At 40.5% G+C, this 20,470-nt stretch overlaps 1 protein-coding gene across 3 annotated transcripts in view; it reads left to right on the top strand.

Moving 5' to 3' along the window:
• The window catches only part of fam49al (family with sequence similarity 49 member A, like), a 45,997-nt gene extending 27,864 nt beyond the window's left edge, over nt 1-18,133 (top strand). For all 3 annotated transcript variants that reach the window (XM_074686486.1, XM_074686485.1, XM_074686487.1), the window contains 9 exons: nt 4,631-4,752; nt 8,313-8,418; nt 11,176-11,312; nt 11,438-11,515; nt 12,916-13,032; nt 14,114-14,193; nt 14,641-14,767; nt 16,114-16,184; nt 16,291-18,133. In XM_074686486.1, coding sequence (XP_074542587.1) covers nt 4,631-4,752; nt 8,313-8,418; nt 11,176-11,312; nt 11,438-11,515; nt 12,916-13,032; nt 14,114-14,193; nt 14,641-14,767; nt 16,114-16,184; nt 16,291-16,354 — 902 coding nt within the window. In that variant the 3' untranslated portion in view covers nt 16,355-18,133. The remainder of the gene's footprint in view (nt 1-4,630; nt 4,753-8,312; nt 8,419-11,175; nt 11,313-11,437; nt 11,516-12,915; nt 13,033-14,113; nt 14,194-14,640; nt 14,768-16,113; nt 16,185-16,290) is intronic.
• Nucleotides 18,134-20,470: the final 2,337 nt, after the last annotated feature.

Raw genomic sequence — 20,470 nt, 5'->3', positions numbered from 1 at the left:
AAGCTACCTCTGTCCCTCCCGTCTCCTTCCTGTCAGTGAATTCTAAACTTTTCAGGATGAGAACGTCCATCTTAACAAGGCATTACATTTAGGGTTTGGTCTTTAAATCTGCTGCTTTGCACAGACACTCGCACACTGTTAAGATAGCATTATGTTGCATTGAATGGCATTGTTTTTCCTTGCTAATCACATTTTCAGGTATTAGCATACTAGCTAATGCCACAAACACAAATCCAGCCAGCGAGAAATGAATGAATATTTTTATTTTTCTCACAATTCAGCTCTGGCAAAAATAAATCTTGTGAGGAAATTACCTTGTTAAGATGGATATAGAGTGTATCCCAACATAATCTCCCCTTCCTCAGCCGCTCTCTCCCTTTAACAGCTGCCTCCTCCTCCTCCTCTTCCTCCTCCTCCCTGTGTTGTTGCTGTTTGTTACAGGTGGAGAGGGAGAGCTTACTGCTGGCAGGAGACGTCAGCTGTCAAACAAGCTGAATGCACCTTTCATTTATAAAGCTTGTGATTCACTTTATTTCCAAAGCAAGTGGAGTGAGTCAGACTGAGGCATTACGTCTCCAGACTCGTGCCACCCCTCAGCCCCCCTGCCTCCCTGCCCCTCCACCTCTGTGCCATCTGTGAGCTCTCCCTCTCCACTCAGGGACACAGTCACCTCTGTTACACAGCTCAGAGTTTGGTCTTGGCTCTATTTTGAGCTCTCATAGAGTCATTTGTGGCTTAATTCAGGTTATTAATCCAAGTAAAAGGTTTTTTTTTTTTTTTTAAGGATTGGGATTAAATCTGGTGAGAAATTTGAAAAGCTGGATAATTATTTATGTTCCTTTTTATCTTAGATGTTAAAAAAGCATGCTGTCACACAAGAATACAAGAGTTTTTGGAAAAGTAGGTAGATATGCTAATCCTTCAAATATTGATTTATTATTCTCTTTAATGCTTTTAAAACTACAAAATCAGGTTTAATGTAGCAAAGCACAAAGACTTCAAAAAACAGCTGGTCTTGTTTCACCCAGAGGTTACAAAATCTGCACAAAAGCACCTTTAAAGTTTAAATTCACTGGATACCTCCTCTTTCTGGCTCCTGGTAAGTCATTAACAAAGCAGCGTTGTGAGTCTAGTTCAACTTATTAATATGTTTGACGTATTACGATAAGTGCGGCGGTCTGACTCAATAACATTAAGTATAAGAGCCTTGGCTGACTGAGTGGGACCTTTTGGATGTGTAGAAAAACCCTTTTTTATCTTTAGATCCTGACTCATGCTGTCGCTGTGTCTGGAGATGTAAACAGCTCTGAGTAAATGCACTTCTGTTAATGAGGGGATGCATCCATTAGTTCTTCTGCAGAGGGATCCAAAACACCCAGAAATACCTGCAGCGAAACCGCTATTAATCCTTATTTCAACCCAGCAAACGTCTTGGACCCAGTGACTGAGTCACTTTAGATAATAACATAACCGTAAGCTTTTTTGCAGTGAGGTGATCAGTGTAACAAGCATCTCCCTCAGCTTTCTGGATTCATCCTGCACAAGTGACAGCTAAAGTTTGAGCTCATCTCCAATTCTCCTTCATGTTTTTCATACCCAACATTTTAATGACTGTAAAATGTTCAAAAACAAAAAGCAGTAATGATAGCATCCCCTCATCCTGGCAGGGACCGTAGCTAAACAAAAGGTCACATGAACATTCGTGAAGGTGGAAACTTTAGTCACCTCTTGCTCCAAACTGTATAAAATTGAGGCCTCATTTAAAAAAGTCAATAAAAACCGCTGAGTTTACCTCTCAGTCTTCCAAGTTTGAAGCCTCGTTAATGCAACGACATTTCATCTGAAATTGCTTACACGCAGTGAAAAAAATCTGCTTTACACGGAAACCCTGAGGGACTGAAATCGCTGTGGGAAGCATGCCAGGTCTGCAGGTGGTGCTGTAACTGTCTTGTACCACCGAAGTTGAGTTGGGCTGATCATCTAGCGCAAAAGTGAGGAACAGATGCACTTAAAGACAGTCAGCAGATTCAGCAGATTGAGCAGCACAAGCACAACACAGTAGTCGGTAGTTTGCGACGATCGTAACAACGGTACTGTTGTCCTGTTGAATGCGCGAAGCGGAGCATGACATCATTGTTTCGTTAGGTCGCCTGAAACTCTGTTTCCATGTAAATGAGAGGCTGAAACGCAACAAAACTTTTGTGTTTCACCCTTAAAACCATTGCTGTGTAATGACATGTATAACTATCTTACAAAATCTACGTTTATCCTTTGCCAGAAGTTTTAAGTTTCCCTTAATGTCGCCCGCTCTGGCCCCCAGGAGGCATTGGACCATGGTGTCTGGCATAGCTAATTTCACATTTCTCACTACCAAGTCACCAATCACCAGAGGGGCATATTTATTAGAATTGTGAACATTCCTGTTATCCAGCATGCGATTTTTGAGCTTATGGCTATGTTTCCCTCTCACGGTTACCCAGCCACTGCATCCCGGCTGCTCGGGCTCTGCGGGGGGGAGGCTAAGCTAAGACGGCCCACACCGGCTACAGGGGAGCTGGCTAGCTACATTTGCTAAATGTGGCCTAGCTTCAGTGCAGTTACTCAGTAACCTTCTCCTCCAGAGCTACAAATAAGCTACATTTAATACAGTTATCATCATCCATAAAGGAGGATGAGGAATAAATAAACATCCGACACATCGAGCAGTAATGAACCGCAAAAGGAGAGTCAGTGTGAAAGCTAGAGCTAGAGTGCAGAGACATCACCGGTGCTAATGTACTAAAGGCTAACAGAGAAAACAGTTTACACCGAAAAAGTGTACACCCTTGTAAAAAAACAAACAAAAAAACTACAAAGATAGCTGAGAGCTTACAACAAGACCGTCTGTAGACAGAGCAAAGAAAAATGGAAATGACACACACACTCACGTGATCGCAGAGGACCAATGGAGGAGGGAAGGCCCCTGAGTCCAAGTCCAGGTCCAAATCCTGGATTCAGGTACTGCAACTGGGACTATACACAGGTTTTATCCACAAGGCGCTATCCAATTTCCCCCGAATCTCTTTAGACGACCATAGTCTGACCACTGCTGCTTTGGTTTCACCTCTATCTCAAGTTTTGAAAGAGAAAGTCTAACAAAAGATGATTTGCTCAGCAGCTTTAGAAATGTCTGTTCTCCACCATGTCAGGATCGTCACGATAAACCCTCTCCCCCCGTCCCCAAACATATTTGGTGCTTCATGCTCTTGCCCAGCAAAGAGTTGGTTTCTGCGAAGCACCAGTTATTAGCATGCTAAGTCAGGCACTGGCCTGGAACTAGCTGGTTTCCTCTGCTTTCAGTCTAAATGCTAAGCTAAGCTAACCCTCCTCCAGTTTCCAATTTGGCAAAGTAATAAAGGAGTCTCTATTTTCTCAGCTAACCTTCAGCACATGTAATGCTCTTTAAACTGCTAACTAGAAACAAATTATAATGTTGACTGGAGAAATGCAGGAGCACGAGTGAGGAGTCATCTCAAAAATAGCCACGCTTGCTGATTTGTAATAGCAGCCCGTGTGCACCTAGGATAGCAAATACTCCATGATTACTATTCCTCTGCAGAGCGGCAATGCCTCAGGGTGCAAAAATAATCAGCGGTGCTACTTCATGTAGAGAGCTTTCTGCGCACACTGCTCCTCTCACTTCATACCTGAGTCATATTAGGATAGGCGGCTGGAGAGGAGACAGCTAAACACAGTGATGACTCTGGAGAACACATCTGAAATCATGTCCCTCAAACATTTAATCCTTGCAACACGCCACATGGGCAAACAAAGCAGAACTGTAACTGGGAGCTTCCCTACGGCAAAAAAACACTGAGTTTACAGTTTATGTGCTGCTCAGTGTGTACGTGTGAGACACAGAAAAAAGAGAGTACACCCAGAGGTTGTTCTCTCTGCTGCTTGTTTGTTTTAACATTTCTCACAATTAAACCTCAGGGGTGAAAAAAGGTGTCTCTTCATACATGAACACTGAAGAGAGGGAAGTGAGAAAAAGATGGATAGGACTGGTACATCAATCTGATGGGACAGTTACACCCATCCAGGGCAGAATAAATCTCCAGTGAAAGAATGGTTCTTCAGATGATTGCAGCTTAAGAGTCGGAAATGTCCAAGTGACGCAACCCAGGCATTTTTATGGCAGCAGAAAACCATCAAAATGTTAAACTAGCAGCTAAAGGATTCTCGTTCAGTAATTCCCTGAAGTGAAACCGACTCGTCATCTTCCTCTCCTTGTCAGGTGACCACACAAACCTCACTGTGTAACAGAGCAGGGCTTTCAGGTCTCTGGTTATAAACATGTTGGATTGATTTAATCACTGATTTACAGGCCAGGTTTTGACCTCTCACTATTAAACATTTGGCTTTTATTTGCAGTCATGTAATGAGTAATTATTTATCACAGGTTTAAACTGGCCTGATAGGATGTCATCTTTTCAGCTCTTCCTTCATCACTAACCTCCTCCCCTCAACTATGTCCTCTCCCTCTCATTTTCTTCACCCCCTTCTGTCCCTTTTTTCATCACACTTCCACTTCCTCTCTTCCCTCTTCCCTGTCCTCCCTCTTTGCTTTCTTTCCTCTCTCCCTTCCCAGATGCCCAGCCCACAGAGGCAGAGACGGCCGTGTGGAACCAGGTCAGCGCTGTGCTGGAGGAGGCTCATGGGATCCTAGCCGAGCTGCAGTCCTATAATGGAGCGGGCCAGGAGATACGAGAAGTGAGCACAAAGCAGTCGATAAGTGTTGGACGTTGATAAACGGTTTGGCTGAGGAAATAATGCACATGTGGGATTTACGTGGCTGCTGTGGTGAAAGTCTGACATGAAGTGCAGCACGCAGGATGCAGCACATAAAGAGAGGGAAGAGTTTCTCAAACCAACATTTAATGCAGCTCATGCTCTGACTGGAAGGCTGGTGCTGCTGAAAAACTGGGTTTGTGTGTGTTCAGGTGCAGCTTTTTCTCAGCGACACATTAATGCAAAGTTCCTTCTGCAGTGTCAACGATTGCTGCTGATTGCTCAGCTGTTGGCGTTGCTGTACTTGTTAACAAATAGTGCTGAGTTGCTTCCCTGTTTTGCTTCCTAAGAACCTTGAGGTTTGGGAAACATTTAATAATGGACCACACTCAAATTTCACCAACCTTTCTCTTCCTTTTCTGAGCACACCTGAACCACATTTCTTTAATCTGTGGTAGACCCTGTAAGGTAGGATATGGCACAGAATGAAAGGATGTGTTTCACACTGTTCTCTCTGTTCGCACTGACAAAATATCTGACTGAAAATCCTCATTCTTCAATTAATGGATCCCACTGACACCACAAATACCAGGGGGACAGCTGAATGTTTTCTGTGCTGCAGAAAATGGCACATAAAATTCACCAAGGTGTTACTTAACCAGGCCTGAATTTACATCAGATTTCAAAAAAATTGCATCATTGGCCTGAAATAAAGTTTGAAAAAACTTGATCAAGATTATATCATGAGTATCTGTGAATTAACATTCTTCAATGTATAGTCTATTAGCGTCCTTTAAGGTCTATTTTATAATAAGCCAGAGGATAAACACAGTACGCCTGACATTAAATCAGACATTTAATCTTTATGAGTCACGCAAAAGTTAAAGTTAGTTTTTCTGTGGTTTGTTTCCTCATTTTGAATTTGTGCCTAAAAAACTGTCAGAAACGTGTGAATGAGTCACGCCACAGCACTGGGATACATGTGCCTCCATCATAATTATCATGGTAGTTTATCCAGAGAAAATCCTGCCAACACTCTCCTGCTGCTCCAAATACCCACGAGCAAATATGTTTTAATCCGTGACTCTTAAAAGTCCCCACAGATTCACTGTTTTCTCCTGCTCAGTAATGTTTGCTGCAGTTCTTCTTTTTCTGCGTGCTTTTAAAGATGAGACTGTGTGTTTTAGTTCGGTTCAAACAGGAGCAGAGGGCTGGAAGTTTTCAAGGTGTTTACAGAGGAAATAATGATGTTTACAGTTAAATGAGGGATGTTTTAGTATCATAGAACTTAATTCTTGTTGTGTTGGAAAGCATCAACTCACAGCATCATCCAACATGATGCAGTGATTTATTATGAGCAGGTGTGTGACACAACATTTAAAATAATCAGGTTCAGTAACTTTTTACCAAACAACTTTTTGTTTGTTTTTAAAGTGGGGCTGACTATCCAGTGCCCAGATGAAGGGTTTCTGGGTAGAGTTTATGAGGCAGTGCCTAAAACACAGTGCTGTGTTAGAAGAGGGGGAGTTGACAAAGATTTCTGATTTGAAGATCAAGAAAAATGTGGCTGAATCTGATCAGATTTACTCATTAAAAGTGTTCCTAAACACCAGTGGATTTTTGGGTAAAGAATTTAACTGATGAGAAAATGGTTTGTCTGACAAAAAGAATAAAATTGAAAAAAAGAAAGAAAAAAAAAGAAAAAACAAGCTTGGGTAAATTCCTATAAGATTTTTTAATCTGGCTTTACACAGCAGGGGAGAGTGGGGTCAAATGATCCATTTTTTTTAACTTATGCTGTCCTCTGGAGATGGGAAAGTGAAAAACGTCTTTCGGGAGGTTTTCAGTCAGTGGAGAATGCATCCATGACAAAGGGGAATGAAAATATGTTTGTTTTTTTTGTTTTTTTAATTTTTTAATTTTTTAATTTTAAGGGGGTTCTTGTGGCTCAACTTGCCCCAACTTAGGGGAAAGTTGATCCAAGTCAGTGGGTAAATTGAGCCACCTGGGGGTAAATGGATCTATTAACTTTTTCCAGTTTAAATAAGCATCATTTTAATTCATTCTCACCAAGGTTAGATCAATTTAACCAGTGCAATACCCCCCCCCCCCCCCCAAAAAAAAATGAATAAAAAATAAATAAATAAATAAATAAATAAATAAATACATAAACAAATAATAATAATAATAATAATAATAATAATAATAATAATAATAATAATAATAATAATAATAATAATAAATAAAATAAAATAAGTAAATACATAAATAAATACATAAAATAAAATAGAAATATTAAAATAATAATAATAATTTAAAAAAACTGTAACTTGACCCAAATGTGGGGAACATTTAAGTTTCAATTCTCAGTAAGGCCTACTTTATACTCAACAGCTAACTATGGAAGGATTGACCCTGAGATCTGTAAAGGATGTGAAACAATTCAACGAGACTGATTATTAGATTATTAACATAAATTCTTTTGAACCTTTGAAGTTCTTAAAAATAGTCTGAATACCAGAAATATGTAGCCTATTTAATGATTAGTTAAATGCACTCTGTTTGAATTTAGTTGAAATGTTGCTTATATTGTCTCTTATGGGTTTAGTTACTTCCTTTTGTAGCCAAGAGTTTCGAGAGAGAAAAAAGAAAAAATATCTGAGCAACAGACAAGTATATCAGAATCAGAATCACCTTTAATGGCCAATTATCTCAAGAGTACAAGGAATTTGACTCCAGTACACCACAATCTCTGTACAGTTATTATAAACACACACTTAATATTACAAAAATTAGAGAGAAATAGGGCCTAAGTAGTAAAAAAAATAAAGATCATCATAATAATAAAGAGCTATGTACGGAGAAGAATAAAAAAGTAAGTTAAAATAAAATCAAAATATTAAAGTAGTGCCCTGAAAAGGCTGTCAAGAATTGTGCAATTTGCAAAAGAAAACAAATGAACAAATGAAACATGGTTGTGCAAATAGAAACAGACAGACTGTAGCTGTACGTGAGGTATACGAGGTATATGAGCTGAGGTATATATCATTGAGTCTAAGATAATTTGCATTGTTCATTTAAAAAAAAACACAATGTGTATTTTCCTACACTTCCCTGTAGATATGCAGATGATAAAAAAAATGAGGTGATAAATAAAAATGTGTTGAAAAGCAGAGGTATTAAGAAGATAAAATTAAACATTTGTAGATGTTTCTGAGAAAATATCAAACTTCCTCTCTTCTGATAACTGATTTTCAGGATGTAATACAGTTTTACTTTCCAAAGCCCTCGGTGTGTCAGAGGAGAACACAGGGGTTTGGTTTTAGCAGCTCTCTAAGGTTGGATTGAGCTGTAGAGGCTGTAATGTGATCACTTGTCATGGCAGAATTATTGTCTGTTCCCCTCTGTTCAGAAAGCGAAAGTGAAACTGCTTCATGGAAGTTAAACACTGCTCAGAGGGAGAGGGGATAGAAAAGATGATGAGGTTTTAAAATCATTTTCTTAATAACATCTGGACGTCTGCTTGTGCTCTCTGCCCACAGGCCATCCAGAACCCAGGAGACCTGGCTCTCCAGGAGAAGGCCTGGAACGCAGTGTGCCCCCTGGTGGCCAAGCTGAAGCGCTTCTACGAGTTCTCCCTTCGACTGGGTGAGCATGGCTGTAACATTTGACAGAAACAGAGATTTCAGGAGATTTTACTCACTCTGTGGCTGCTTACAAAGTCATATTGGAGCTTTTATTAGAGGCTTTGATGGTGTTCAGGTGTTGTGTGCGGTCTGTTGAACCATAGAGTATAAATGACTTCACCTTGGTGGGTGAAGAGGGTTGTTATTATTATGCAAACAAAGGATGAGAGGTACAAGATGAGGTGAGAGGTGCATCACTCACTCTTATGTAATGACCTTTTTTTGGCTTCTAGTTTCACTTTCTGACAGAAATACCTGTGAACAGTTGTTTTTACATGTTTTACATGTTACATCCAGAGCGCTTCAGTATACAGAATTAGTAAAGCATGACAACACATTGCTTTTGTGTAGTGTTGTTGACACAGGGTGTGAGACAAACTGTGTTCCTTCTCTGTGACAATGATAAATAGAGTGATTGGAGACATTTAAAGCACGTTGAACCTACTCTTTAAACAAGAGGCAGATCAAAAACATTTAGATTATAATCATCATCTTGTCCTCTGCTGCTTCACAGCTTCACTTCATGTACCACCAGCCTGATTCAACATGCATTTCAGTCCGACAGCACATACACACACACCATGATGTCCTCCCAGCCATCTCTGCAGCATCCTGACCTAGCAGGCAGGCAGGCAGGCAGGCAGGCAGGCGTTGCTAGGGAAACAGTGGTACATGTTGGTCCAGTACAGACAGAGTAGAGCGAGAGAGAAGTATGAGCATAGAAATGGAGTTTGGCTGCCGCCTCTGCTCTGCCTTCCAATAATACTTTGATCTCATGGACATGGTGTTCTCAGCTTACCGTCGAGAGGCCTGACTAATAATTAATGATAATGTATCAGAGCTAATGCATCAGTACTACACATATCTGTTAGACTTTCCCGCCCTCATTAAGGATAAAAAGGGAGCCGATCTTCATAATCAGAAGAGTGCAAACTATATGACCTGTCTTGTTTTCCTCTCAGCACCACCTCCCCGTCTTCTTCATGTGTCTGATCAAAGGGGGAATAAGAGGTTAAGAGGCTGCGTGTAAAGTAAACAAACAGCTGCAGTGTCTCTCAATCCAATCTGTCAGAACAAACCCGGGGGAATCAGGGCTCTGGGTAGAGCTGTCAGCTAACAGCAGGAGGGAGAGCGTGTTTCTGGCCAGGCCCTTTAGATGAAACACTTCTCGGCTGTATTTATAGAAGGCCCTTATGCATATTTAACACAGAGGAAGGGATGGAGCCTCCAGGGAGTTTGCTTCTGAGGCATTACTGCGACATACAGCCTCCGAGGTCCAGCTCTGGCGTCTGATTGGTTAGAGGCGTCCTGGCTCTGAGAGGTGTTTGGTTCAGTGGCAGGTGTGACACATGTGGGAACGTTTGGTAACTGATCCAGGGTCAGGAGGATCAGGGTGTGAGATAAGTTGCAGTGTGATCTCTGTCAGTATATGTTAATGAAGTCTCAGACACAGGAATTGATCGCTGATGCCTTTGATCATGGAGGCAGCTGAACTTCAGAGTAGCTCAGATTACTTTCTCACGCAGGCTCAGTGTGTGAAACAGAGGCTTCTGAGACAAGATTTGACCAAATATCGAGAGAAAAGAGAGAGTACAAAATCTTTAACAAAGGTTGCTCCATAAAGTTGCTTATGAATGTGTGAGCTGGTGCTCCTTTGATGATCATGCTAATATCTGTGTACCTACTGTAGGAACTGTAGCATGTTTACCATGTATATTAGCATGCTGCAGTAGCTTGTTATACTTGCTAATTAGCACTGATCACGAACACGGTACAGTTGAGGCTGATGGAATGGAAATGTCATCAGCTTTTCAAGTTTTCTATTGATTAAAGAAACAGACATTTTAGCTAATTGTTGGTTTTAAATATGAAAAGATGAGCCTGAGAACTTTTCATAGCAGAAAAGCTTGATCAAAGCCTCTTGTTGCTCCAGAGAAAGGTGTGAAAGCTCATTTAATTTGCCTCAAGTGATTGTCAAAAGACTGCAAGTTTAGAAAGAAATCAGGTCTAACAAAATCACTTCAGTCAGCGCTTGAATCATTCAACACACTCCAAACCCTGCGTGGGTCAAGCTGCGTTGTGGGTGTTGTAGATTTCTGTTAGAGTCACCTGGGTTGGTCCTGCTGGTTCCATGAACTATCCAAATCTCTGGATAATCCATGAAGCTTCAGCTGCCGATAGATTTCACTCTGCTCTAAAATGGCAGGCTGATTGATTAACAGACCATGACTTCCAGCTCTGGAGTCGTGAAGCCAGCCTGGCTAAAAATATCTAGCAAAAAGAAGACCCAACACTCCAAGTGTTTAGCAGACGTATGGCTTCAGAGCCTGAGGCCTGTGATGGTACATTTCTGCTCGTATTAAATGTTAAATCTCAGCCTGTGGGCCTCGTCTTTGAGAACATAAAGCTTCTCCTCTGAGAGGCAATCCAAAGGTCTGCCATTCTGCCCGGGGCCAGATCCCACTCCACTTTAAAGTCTGCAGTCCATTTCTACAAGCACATGGTGACAGAAGTCAACTGGTATTTATATAAGCAGTTTGGACCAAGTTTGCTGTCGCATTTTATTTATTTTTCTCCAAATTGGGGGCTACAAACTGCTGTGACATTCAGGTGAGATGAGAGAATATCAGATGTCTATGGAAGAATCCAGGGGTAGAAGTGTTTGCGTATTGATCCCAGCATGTGCAGAGAGGTTTTTAAAATCACCCTATGTTTGCAGAGAATGCTCTTCGCAGTCTGCTGGAGGCCCTGACCAGCCCGCCGTACGCTCCCATGCAGCACCTGGAGAGAGAGCAGGCTCTGGCCAAACAGTTCGCTGAGATCCTTCATTTCACGCTCAGCTTCGACGAACTAAAGGTGAACAGAATCCATTCTCAGTCCAATCACAGCCCCCAGACGCTGACCTTTAATGTAGTGAAAAATCAATAGCTCCTGTGAGCTGCCTTCTGAAAATCTAAATCGCCTCTCCCTTCACAATGCAGATGACAAACCCAGCCATCCAGAATGACTTCAGCTACTACAGGAGGACTATAAGCAGGAACAGGCTGAACAACCAGCAGGTGAGTCTGAGACAGGATCAGGATCAGGTTTTTATGTCGTCCATCAATGATTCTTGAGAATTTGGCCAAAACAGGATTTCATTTTGATTTTTTTTTTTTCATTAAAATGTGTGAATATCACAGGAAAATGGAAAAACTACAGCAGCTTCTGTGACTTTGTAGCATTTGGCAGATGATGAGGAGAATGGGGGGCTTCAAGAATAAAGCCGACCAAGTGATTATCTTAATTTATTGCCTATTGATAAATATCTGTGGGTGTTGACGAAAACTCTGAACATATTTTGAACAATCATGAAATAAGTAAAAATGTTGTTGAATATTCTTTGCTGGATGATTTCAAGATACTTTACATTCTACTTTTTCATCTGGCATATATATTATTCATTACCTCCGCCAAGGAGGTTATATTTTTGGGAGTTTGTCTGTTTGTTTGTGAACAACATAACTCAAAAAGTAACAAACAGATCTTGATGACATCTTCAGGAAATGTTCAAAATAAAATAAGGAAGAATTGAATTAATTTTGGAGGTGATCAGGATCATCGTCTGGATCCAGGATTTTTTTAAAGGATTCTTTATCATTGTGAGATAGGGCCGTTTTCACCATATGTGTATATAACTCAATGATAAATGATCGGATTGCTTTGCAAAACAATACAAGACAAAGTCAGCATAATTTCTGACAGATGTAAAAGTACGATCCAGATCCTGACAATATCCTGGATACTAAGATCCAGAATATGAAATATGGACTGGGTTATCATAATTTTCAACACTTTCAGGAAACAAATTATTGCACCAACCTGCAACTAACACCAAATTGTAGCAGACAGTCTGCTGAAAGGAAGTATAACATTAAAGTAGGACTAAAGTGTTGGTGACAATCACAATATGCTTGGCGTAGGTCTGCACTCTCTGAGTGCTTTTCTAGTTTTAAATAATTTTTCACAATTTTATGACAAATTGAAACTGATGTCTGGAGAGGACTACAGATATTTTTGGGACCTGGGTTATCATATGATCATTTAAGCTATCGAAATAAAAACAAACATATGAAAAAAATGTTTTATTAGTGAAAAAAAACTGATGATCAACACTGAAAGGTTGTAAACTGGATAATTTAATTCACTTTCACTCAAATCTACACTCTTCTTGGTGAGACGTGTTTTTGCCAAAGTCTCAGGAATCACTGCCGTATGATCCAGTGCTGAGCTGAAGCAGCTGGGTCTCACTTTCTGTCTTTAATAATTAACGCCTGAAGTGAAGGTGTCACTATCCCTCGTACAAAGACAGTACAAGCATCCTGAGAGGATTGGTTTCTTCATGGCTGTGTGTGACATGGCTCCTGGCCCCTGTGTGGGTGATGATGCTTTTTAAAGTCATGCTTGTGTTGTCTTGCAGTTGGAGGCAGAAAATGAGGTCAACAATGAGATGGCCAATCGGATGTCTCTGTTCTACGCTGAAGCAACACCCATGCTGAAGACTCTGAGTAACGCCACCACCAAGTTTGTTTCAGAGGTAATAACCTGACTCTTTACATCCAGACCTGGTTAAAGCTGGAGTTGGCCATTTAAGCTGGGTTAGGTCTAAAGTGTAGCTGTTGTAGTTTTTATTACGGCCTCTGAAAGAAACCCTTAAGAACAAGTAAGTTTAGTTTATAAAATGCAAAATGCAGAGTTCTGTTAATATAAATGGTGACCACTAAATGTTTACAGTCATTAAATAAAGGGCATTTTACTTTGGTGACGTAAGCATATGAGTCGATATCAGTTGCATAAAACTTAATTTAAGAACACCTGAATAGACTTGCAGAACAGCATCCTGCTTAGTCATTGGATGATCATACAAAAAACAGTACCAAATAATTCTGGTATAAATAGGACATGGTGAGGGACTAACTTTGACTAAATTAATATCTATCAATCACTTTATAACTTTACATTTTTGGTTTACTTCTACACATCTTTGGCCAATGTCAAGACTCCTCCAGATCTGAGAAACCTAAGAGTACTGAATAAAGTTGTGGTTGATCAAGCTACAAAAAAAAACAAACAAAAAAAAACACCCAACACCTGCCAAATTTACATCTAATATTTATCTTAACACTCTGATAAAATAAAATCCTGAGAATAGCACTTTCCAGAACAGTCCGTGTACTGGTACAAGGCTTCTTGGTGGATTTAGTAAACAGTTGCTCTCGTACACTTCACCACAGCTTTACCTCAAAGTGCCCACACCGGACCATTGCATGAAAACTTCCCCCTGCTCAGTGCGTTTTCTGTCAAAACACTATTTTAGGAGGCTGTGACTTTTAAACTTTGCACATCAGTGCATCCTGACAGCTCAGCTTTTGAGAAATCCTTTTGAGGCTCATGTAAAATGTAGATGAAATGCCGGTCATGACTGCGTTTTAACAAAGTGGTCTTCAAACTTTCACTGAGCTCTGAAGCTCTGTCTCCACCCTGTGGTCAAACATTGCTCATCAGTTGTTAAATCACAGAAGAAAAACTGATAGTGAGAGAAAAGAGGAACATTTGTTTGTGCACACGTTGATGTTACTGACAGGCAGAGTGTGTGCTTCCTGTTTCCTTCTTTTCAGAATAAGACCTTACCCATCGAGGACACCACAGACTGTCTGAGCACCATGGCCTGTGTGTGTCGTGTAATGCTGGAGACTCCGTGAGTACCTCCCATTGTTTCCTCATCCTCAGTGATGGAGATACTCTTGTACTTGTCCTCTGCCAAGGTCAAACGCCTAGATTTCAATTCTGAAGCCTTTTCAAAGTGAACACAAAAGACGGCTTCTCAAGTATAAGCTGCTAATTCAATAAACTGAATCAAACATATTCATAAAGAAAATCAGTCAGAGAGCCCTTCATGCTAAATTTTAAATGCTGAAACATTTTTAAACAGATGTCTCTATGTGAATGAAAAGTCATCTGCACATACTTCACATTTCCCTTAAGATAATGAAACAGCAGCACCTATATTTTATAGATAAATATTCTGTTTCTAAAGTCACCTTGGCTCTGAGTCCCACACAGTCTATGAGTCTTATTCAGCAGCTTCCTCGGTGACTCTTCATCAAACTGCTTCCTGTGTGACTGTTTTGCTTTTTATCCTCAGGGAGTACCGCTGTCGGTTCACTAACACAGACACCATGCTGTTCTGTATGAGGGTGATGGTGGGAGTCATCATTCTCTATGATCACGTTCACCCTGTCGGAGCTTTCGCCAAGACCTCCAAAATTGATGTGAGTGCACACAACTGATCCATGTGTGTCCATGGTTTCTTGGTCAGATATTAATATAGACAAGTACGTGTACTAATCTGCACAAAAGGGTAATTAATATCAGTAAAACTATAAATATTTAGTCATCATCCAGTAAAATGAGAACAACTTGACAACACAAACCTGCAGGATCTCAGGAAGCTCAGTAAATTCTTGACCGGAATTGTGATGAGGTGGCAAAGGCGCATGTATGTTACGTGCTTTCTGCTCGATAAGAACTTATTGTGATTAAATTTCTGTCTCATAACACTTGACAAATGTTTAGTTTGCAATAATGAATTTACATAGGAAACTGAACAGTCTGTATGCTGCCTGGTTTGGTCCTTCTGGGCTTCTGTGGAGCTTTGAAGTACATTACAATATTATTTATTTAACAAGGGTTAAGGGGAACTCCTTCCTGTTTTCAAACATGTTTTGTGGGCAAAACAGAGCAATAACAACCCTAGGATCCATCTTTCATCCAACAGTTTCACTAAAAGCCTTTTTTAATCAAATTCACCATTTTCACAATGGTGATATTCTTCTCTGATCTCATCCTTGAACTACGTTCCAAGCAAGTGGCAGCCTCTAAGTTTGAGACAATGTGGAAGTGCTAAAATTTACAGTTTGAGCTTGAGTCTGGCTTTGGAAATACCAGAAACCACACATACACCGAGTCAAAAATAAAAAATAAAAAAAAGAACAGTTAACACAGCAGAAATAAACATGTTTACAGCCTGAAACAAAAAAAAGTCTACCATCTCGATAGCTGAATTCTCTGTCAGCACACACTGTATGGGGTAAAAAAAATTCTGACTCCACAGTTTAGAAAATATTAAGACCACCAGTTCACCAATCAGAGGCTCAGCTCAGCTGATGTGGAGGCTCAAAGCCCACCTCATTTCCAATATGGCCCCTGTGGACAATTTGGTTCAAAACATAAATGTCCTTTTATTAAACTGTCGGTAGCACCAAGCTGCACATAACGTCAACAGAAAAACTCAAAAATATATTCGACATTTCAATGCAGCAACAGAGAAGTGCATCAGTTGTTGATGTAGCCAACGTTAGCTGGTTTGGCTAACTTATAGTGTTGTAGTTCCTTGTGTATGACCAGCTTCTTTTACAGTATCTAGATTGTGAAGGGGTAATCATGACAGGTTTTTTTTCAGAGACCTTAAATGTGTCCCAGTTTCCCCTCATCACACATTAATATGACATGGCCCAGTTGTTTCGATTCGTGATTTTGTAATGGGAGGTGCTTTAATGGCAGCTGCAGCAGGAGATCAGGTGACTCTAACACCTTGTTTTCTCTTTGTGCCGCACAGATGAAGGGCTGCATCAAGGTGCTGAAAGAGCAGCCGTCCAACAGTGTGGAGGGACTCCTGAACGCACTGAGGTATGTGTGTGTGCGTGTGTGTGTGCCTGTTCTTGTGATTCACAGACTAAAGTAAACATGACGCACACACTGATGTCACCTCCTGCTTCGTCACCTTTTTCTTCAGGTACACGACACGACATCTAAACGATGACAGCACCTCCAAACAAATCAGGGCCCTTCTGCAATGAAGAAGAGGAGGGAGATGGAGATGGAGAGAGGAAGAATGGAGTGCACTTGAAGAAGGAAACGAACGCCAGTGGCTGAAACCTGTTTGTTTACAACGAACAAAGAAATTCATCTCCAGGTTAAGCGAAACCTGATGATAATAGGAAGAGGAAAATAATTATATATATTGTCAGCTGTCCATCATTCTGTCTCTCATTTTGTAAAGTAAGAAAAGTGAAAAAAGCCAGAAAAGAAGATATAGATATATATTAAAACAAGTGAAACACAAGCTGCAGATGAAGAAGAAGAGTAGGTAGGGTTAAAGAGGAAGCTATATTGCAAAATTTAAGGTCAGAACTGAGGCAAACTGAAAATGTATGAAGGGGTTCATGTTCCAGCAGTAGTATGACGAGTATTTTTGCACACACTTTAAAAACATCATCTCTTGAAATCTGATCCCAAACTGAACCCAGAGACTCCCCTCAGCCCCGTCACACACTCAGTTTTAACAAAGCGTTTTCCGTGCCGCCTCCTCCTGCTGCACTGACCTCTGGTTTATAATGAAGCAATGTGATGGATACACTCCGGAGATTTGCTTCTGCCTCTTGTTTATTTTCTGCATCAGTGCAGCGGGAGGAGGAGAGGTAACTACATGAGGATCTTTTTAGGACCTCTTCATTTTCACAATGATCTCTTCCTCATGCCCCGTCATTCTCACACCTTTTTCATTACCATCCATCCATCCATGGGATTTGTAGTTTCCCCTTGACCCATCCACATTGTGTCCCCTGACGCTGTTAATGTTCCAGCACAAACATCTTGTGAGTGGTCTGGCTTTACTTGAATAACGCCGCTCACTCTGTCTCTCTTTCTCCATGGTGCTAATGTGGTTTAGATATCACAGTGCTACTATTTACTTTTTAAAAAACATGAAAAATTAGTTGAATTATCCCTTTTTTGCACAACCATGTTAAATCTCAAAGCCTAAAAAAAAAGCTTCCAGCGGGATTCGACATCAGTGCACAAACAAGGAGCTGTAGGATTTGAGAAACATGTCAGGAAACCACAGCACACTTACTCCTTCACCCAGTGCCAAAGCTGATTGGTTTTTGCTTTTACTGCATCATCGAGACAGACTTGAAAAGAGGGGACTTTAAGAGAGATAAAATCTTCTAGTTTATCATCAAGAGTCATCGTTTTTCAATGAATATGAGAGTTAGGAACAGCCAAGAACATCAGATATATCACGAGTCAAAGGCAGTCATATTTACACATGTGCATTTTAAGGGAGAGATCTGAGTGTTTCAGTGTAAATATGTGAAGTTTTTCTCTACAGGCATCTTCATGGTCAGCTTGGGTCCTCAAGGAAAAACACATCTATATACGACTGAGGTTATTTTAGTTGTTCAAGAACTTAGTAACTGATTAAGTGGGAAGAAAAATGAGAATAAAAAAGATTCAAAAGGAGATTAAAAAGAAGTGCTGTACTTTGGATGTCTATAGCCCTTAGTCTAATTTAATTTGATCTTATAATATATTTTCTATACAGGGGTATGTGCACAAGCATAGTCTGTATAAACATATAGATGGCATGTTGTAAAAGTTCTGACAGAAATGTGTAAATAAGGTGTTTTTATTCATTTTTAATTGTTCAGTGACGCTGAAATTGGGTATGTGTTGTCTCTCAGAATTACCATGCGTTTGGCTTGGACCATCGGACTTGCCGTAGTCATAGGTTTCAGAAATTCAGCTTCATTATGGCGAATGAACCAGCGGGAGGGGAGGGCCACTACCGGGGCGGGATGGGGCTGTCCATTTGCTTGTTATTTTGTACATTTTGTGCAACAATAAACTTGTCATTTATTACATTCAAACATTGATGCTGTGTGTCTGTCGAGCTTATTTACACCGACCACATGACGCTAGCTTCAAACTCTACCAGGTAACTGATGATGACAGTGACTTAATAGAATAGAATAGAATAGAATAGAATAGAATAGAATAGAATGAAACTTTATTGTCATTGTAACAAGTACATCGAAATTAAAGTCACAGCAGCAATCAAGAAAACAAAAGTAAGAAAGTGTATAGAAAGTGCAAAAAGGTGCGTAAGAAAATAGATGATGACAGCTTGTCCATCATTGTCCAGTTCAGCCAGCCTCCACCTCCACAGGGTCCAGGACTGAGCTTCTTCAGCAGTCTGTTCAGTCTCTGTCTCCTGGATCCTGTCTGCTCACAGCAGGTGAAGCTCTTCCAACATGTATGATGTTAGCTCCGTTAGCCATGTCTGTGAATAGCATGATGCTACTCTGCCCTCTGGTATTCCCTCTGTTGCTGGGTTAGCACAGCTAGCTCGTCCATCTTATTGGAAATAGATCTTACGTCCCCAATAACGATGGATGGAAGGACATGTCCATGTTGTCACTTCTTAACTCACACCTGAGAACCAGCACGTCGTCCTCACCTCCTCCTCCTCACCTTGTGGGAAAACATCAGGCCTTACACCAGTTAGCATTGACATGCTACAGGCTGCGAACAGCTGTGTTCACATGTAAACAATGCAGCCATGGTTACATGTAGGATCTCCAGACAAACACAGGAGAAAAAATGGTAAAAATATCACTGAAGCCACAAAAAGGTTGGTGTCCATGACCAACAAATGAGCCATACAAAGTAATGATCCACTCCAAATACAAAGATTACAAAAAAGAGACAAAAAAAAAAAAAACACAAGAAACGGACAAAGAAGCGAGAGCTGCTGCAAAAGGCAGCCATAGCCAACGGAGCGGCGCCTAGCAACTTTTTAATTAATTAATATTTTTTTTCTGTTAAAGAAAGAAAGACTGAAATTACGACAAGGAAATAAACAAAAAACACTTGCACTTTATGCTCTGTTAAGGAGTTATATGAAGATTTTAAATCTTTGGTTTATAAAGCAGTGAATTAGAAAACAAAACATTTTTATTATAAAATTAAGAACGTTATAAAATGTAAAAATAAATAAATAAAGTAAAATAACAGTATGTCTCTAATCCACAGCACACATATGCAGACTGAGCCTCAACCCAATCATCCTCTAGAGGCAGCAAAGAAGAAGATCTATTACCCTGTAGCCCAAATGTTAACTTGATGAATGTTTTCCATTCTCTGCTCTGACCTGATGAAACACCCTGAAGTCTTTGTTTCTGGAGGGTCTGAGCTCATAAAGCTGTTAGCGTCACTTGACACAACACTCTGAGCATCAGAGATGTTTTGATTACATTTATCCACCAATCTTATAATTAAATGCCCCAAGGTTACAGCTTGTTCTGCTGTTATACAAGATGTACTTAATCATGTTCACTATCCAAACACAAGAGGGCGCCGAAGGATCAATTTATGTCAGACTGTGAAACCATCCAATTAAGCTGAACATGGTTTGAGTCAACTGCTCATCAAGATCAAAGCATCCGAGGTCCACAGCATCCAAAATAAGAGAACACTGTGATATTTGGCATTTTACCAAATCATAGATAACACAAGTCATCTTTCAAAGTGCTACATCTATATCTTGAGATTTATTTAAACCAAAATCACCAGGAAGACAGCGTCATCTTTGGGGGTATCGATGCCAACCATGTATTAAAAAGACACTTTTAAAGAAGTATGTCCCACTGGAGCCAGCTGCGTGCTCTGTCCTGCTGTACTGTATACTGAGAGTGCAGGAAGGATTAAAGTAGGGCAGGGGGACACAGGAGAGCCTGTCAGGAGTTATATATGGAAAAGAAAGCAGCACGAAGATACTGTACCCTCTTGTAGGGCAAAATACTGCTGCTGCTGCTCAGACACTGAGGAGGAGGCAGCTTTAAGGAGAGACACATGGACACGGAGTGAATGGAGCGTGGAATAATAAAAAAAGATAACAGGCAAATATCATATCTCATATCTCTGTGTGTGTGTGTGTGGGTGTGTGTGTGTGTGTGTGTGTGTGTGTGTGTGTGTGTGTGTGTGTGATAGACCACAAGGCACAGATCTGGCTTTGTGCCCTAACTGTCATCCAATAAATAAGGAACTCATGCCTCACTTTACTTCCCTAACGGCAGGCATTTAACTTCAACAGTGCATCGTTCCTGACAAACATCAGTTATTTACCGCCTCTT

Source organism: Halichoeres trimaculatus, unplaced genomic scaffold (assembly GCF_033239565.1).
Source record: "Halichoeres trimaculatus isolate MK-OKI-2021-1 unplaced genomic scaffold, fHalTri1.1 fHalTri1_scaffold_14, whole genome shotgun sequence".
In the NCBI taxonomy this organism is placed as follows: Eukaryota; Metazoa; Chordata; class Actinopteri; order Labriformes; family Labridae; genus Halichoeres; species Halichoeres trimaculatus.
The sequence above is the reverse complement of the archived record's forward strand: the minus strand, read 5'-3'. Positions and strand labels throughout refer to the sequence as shown.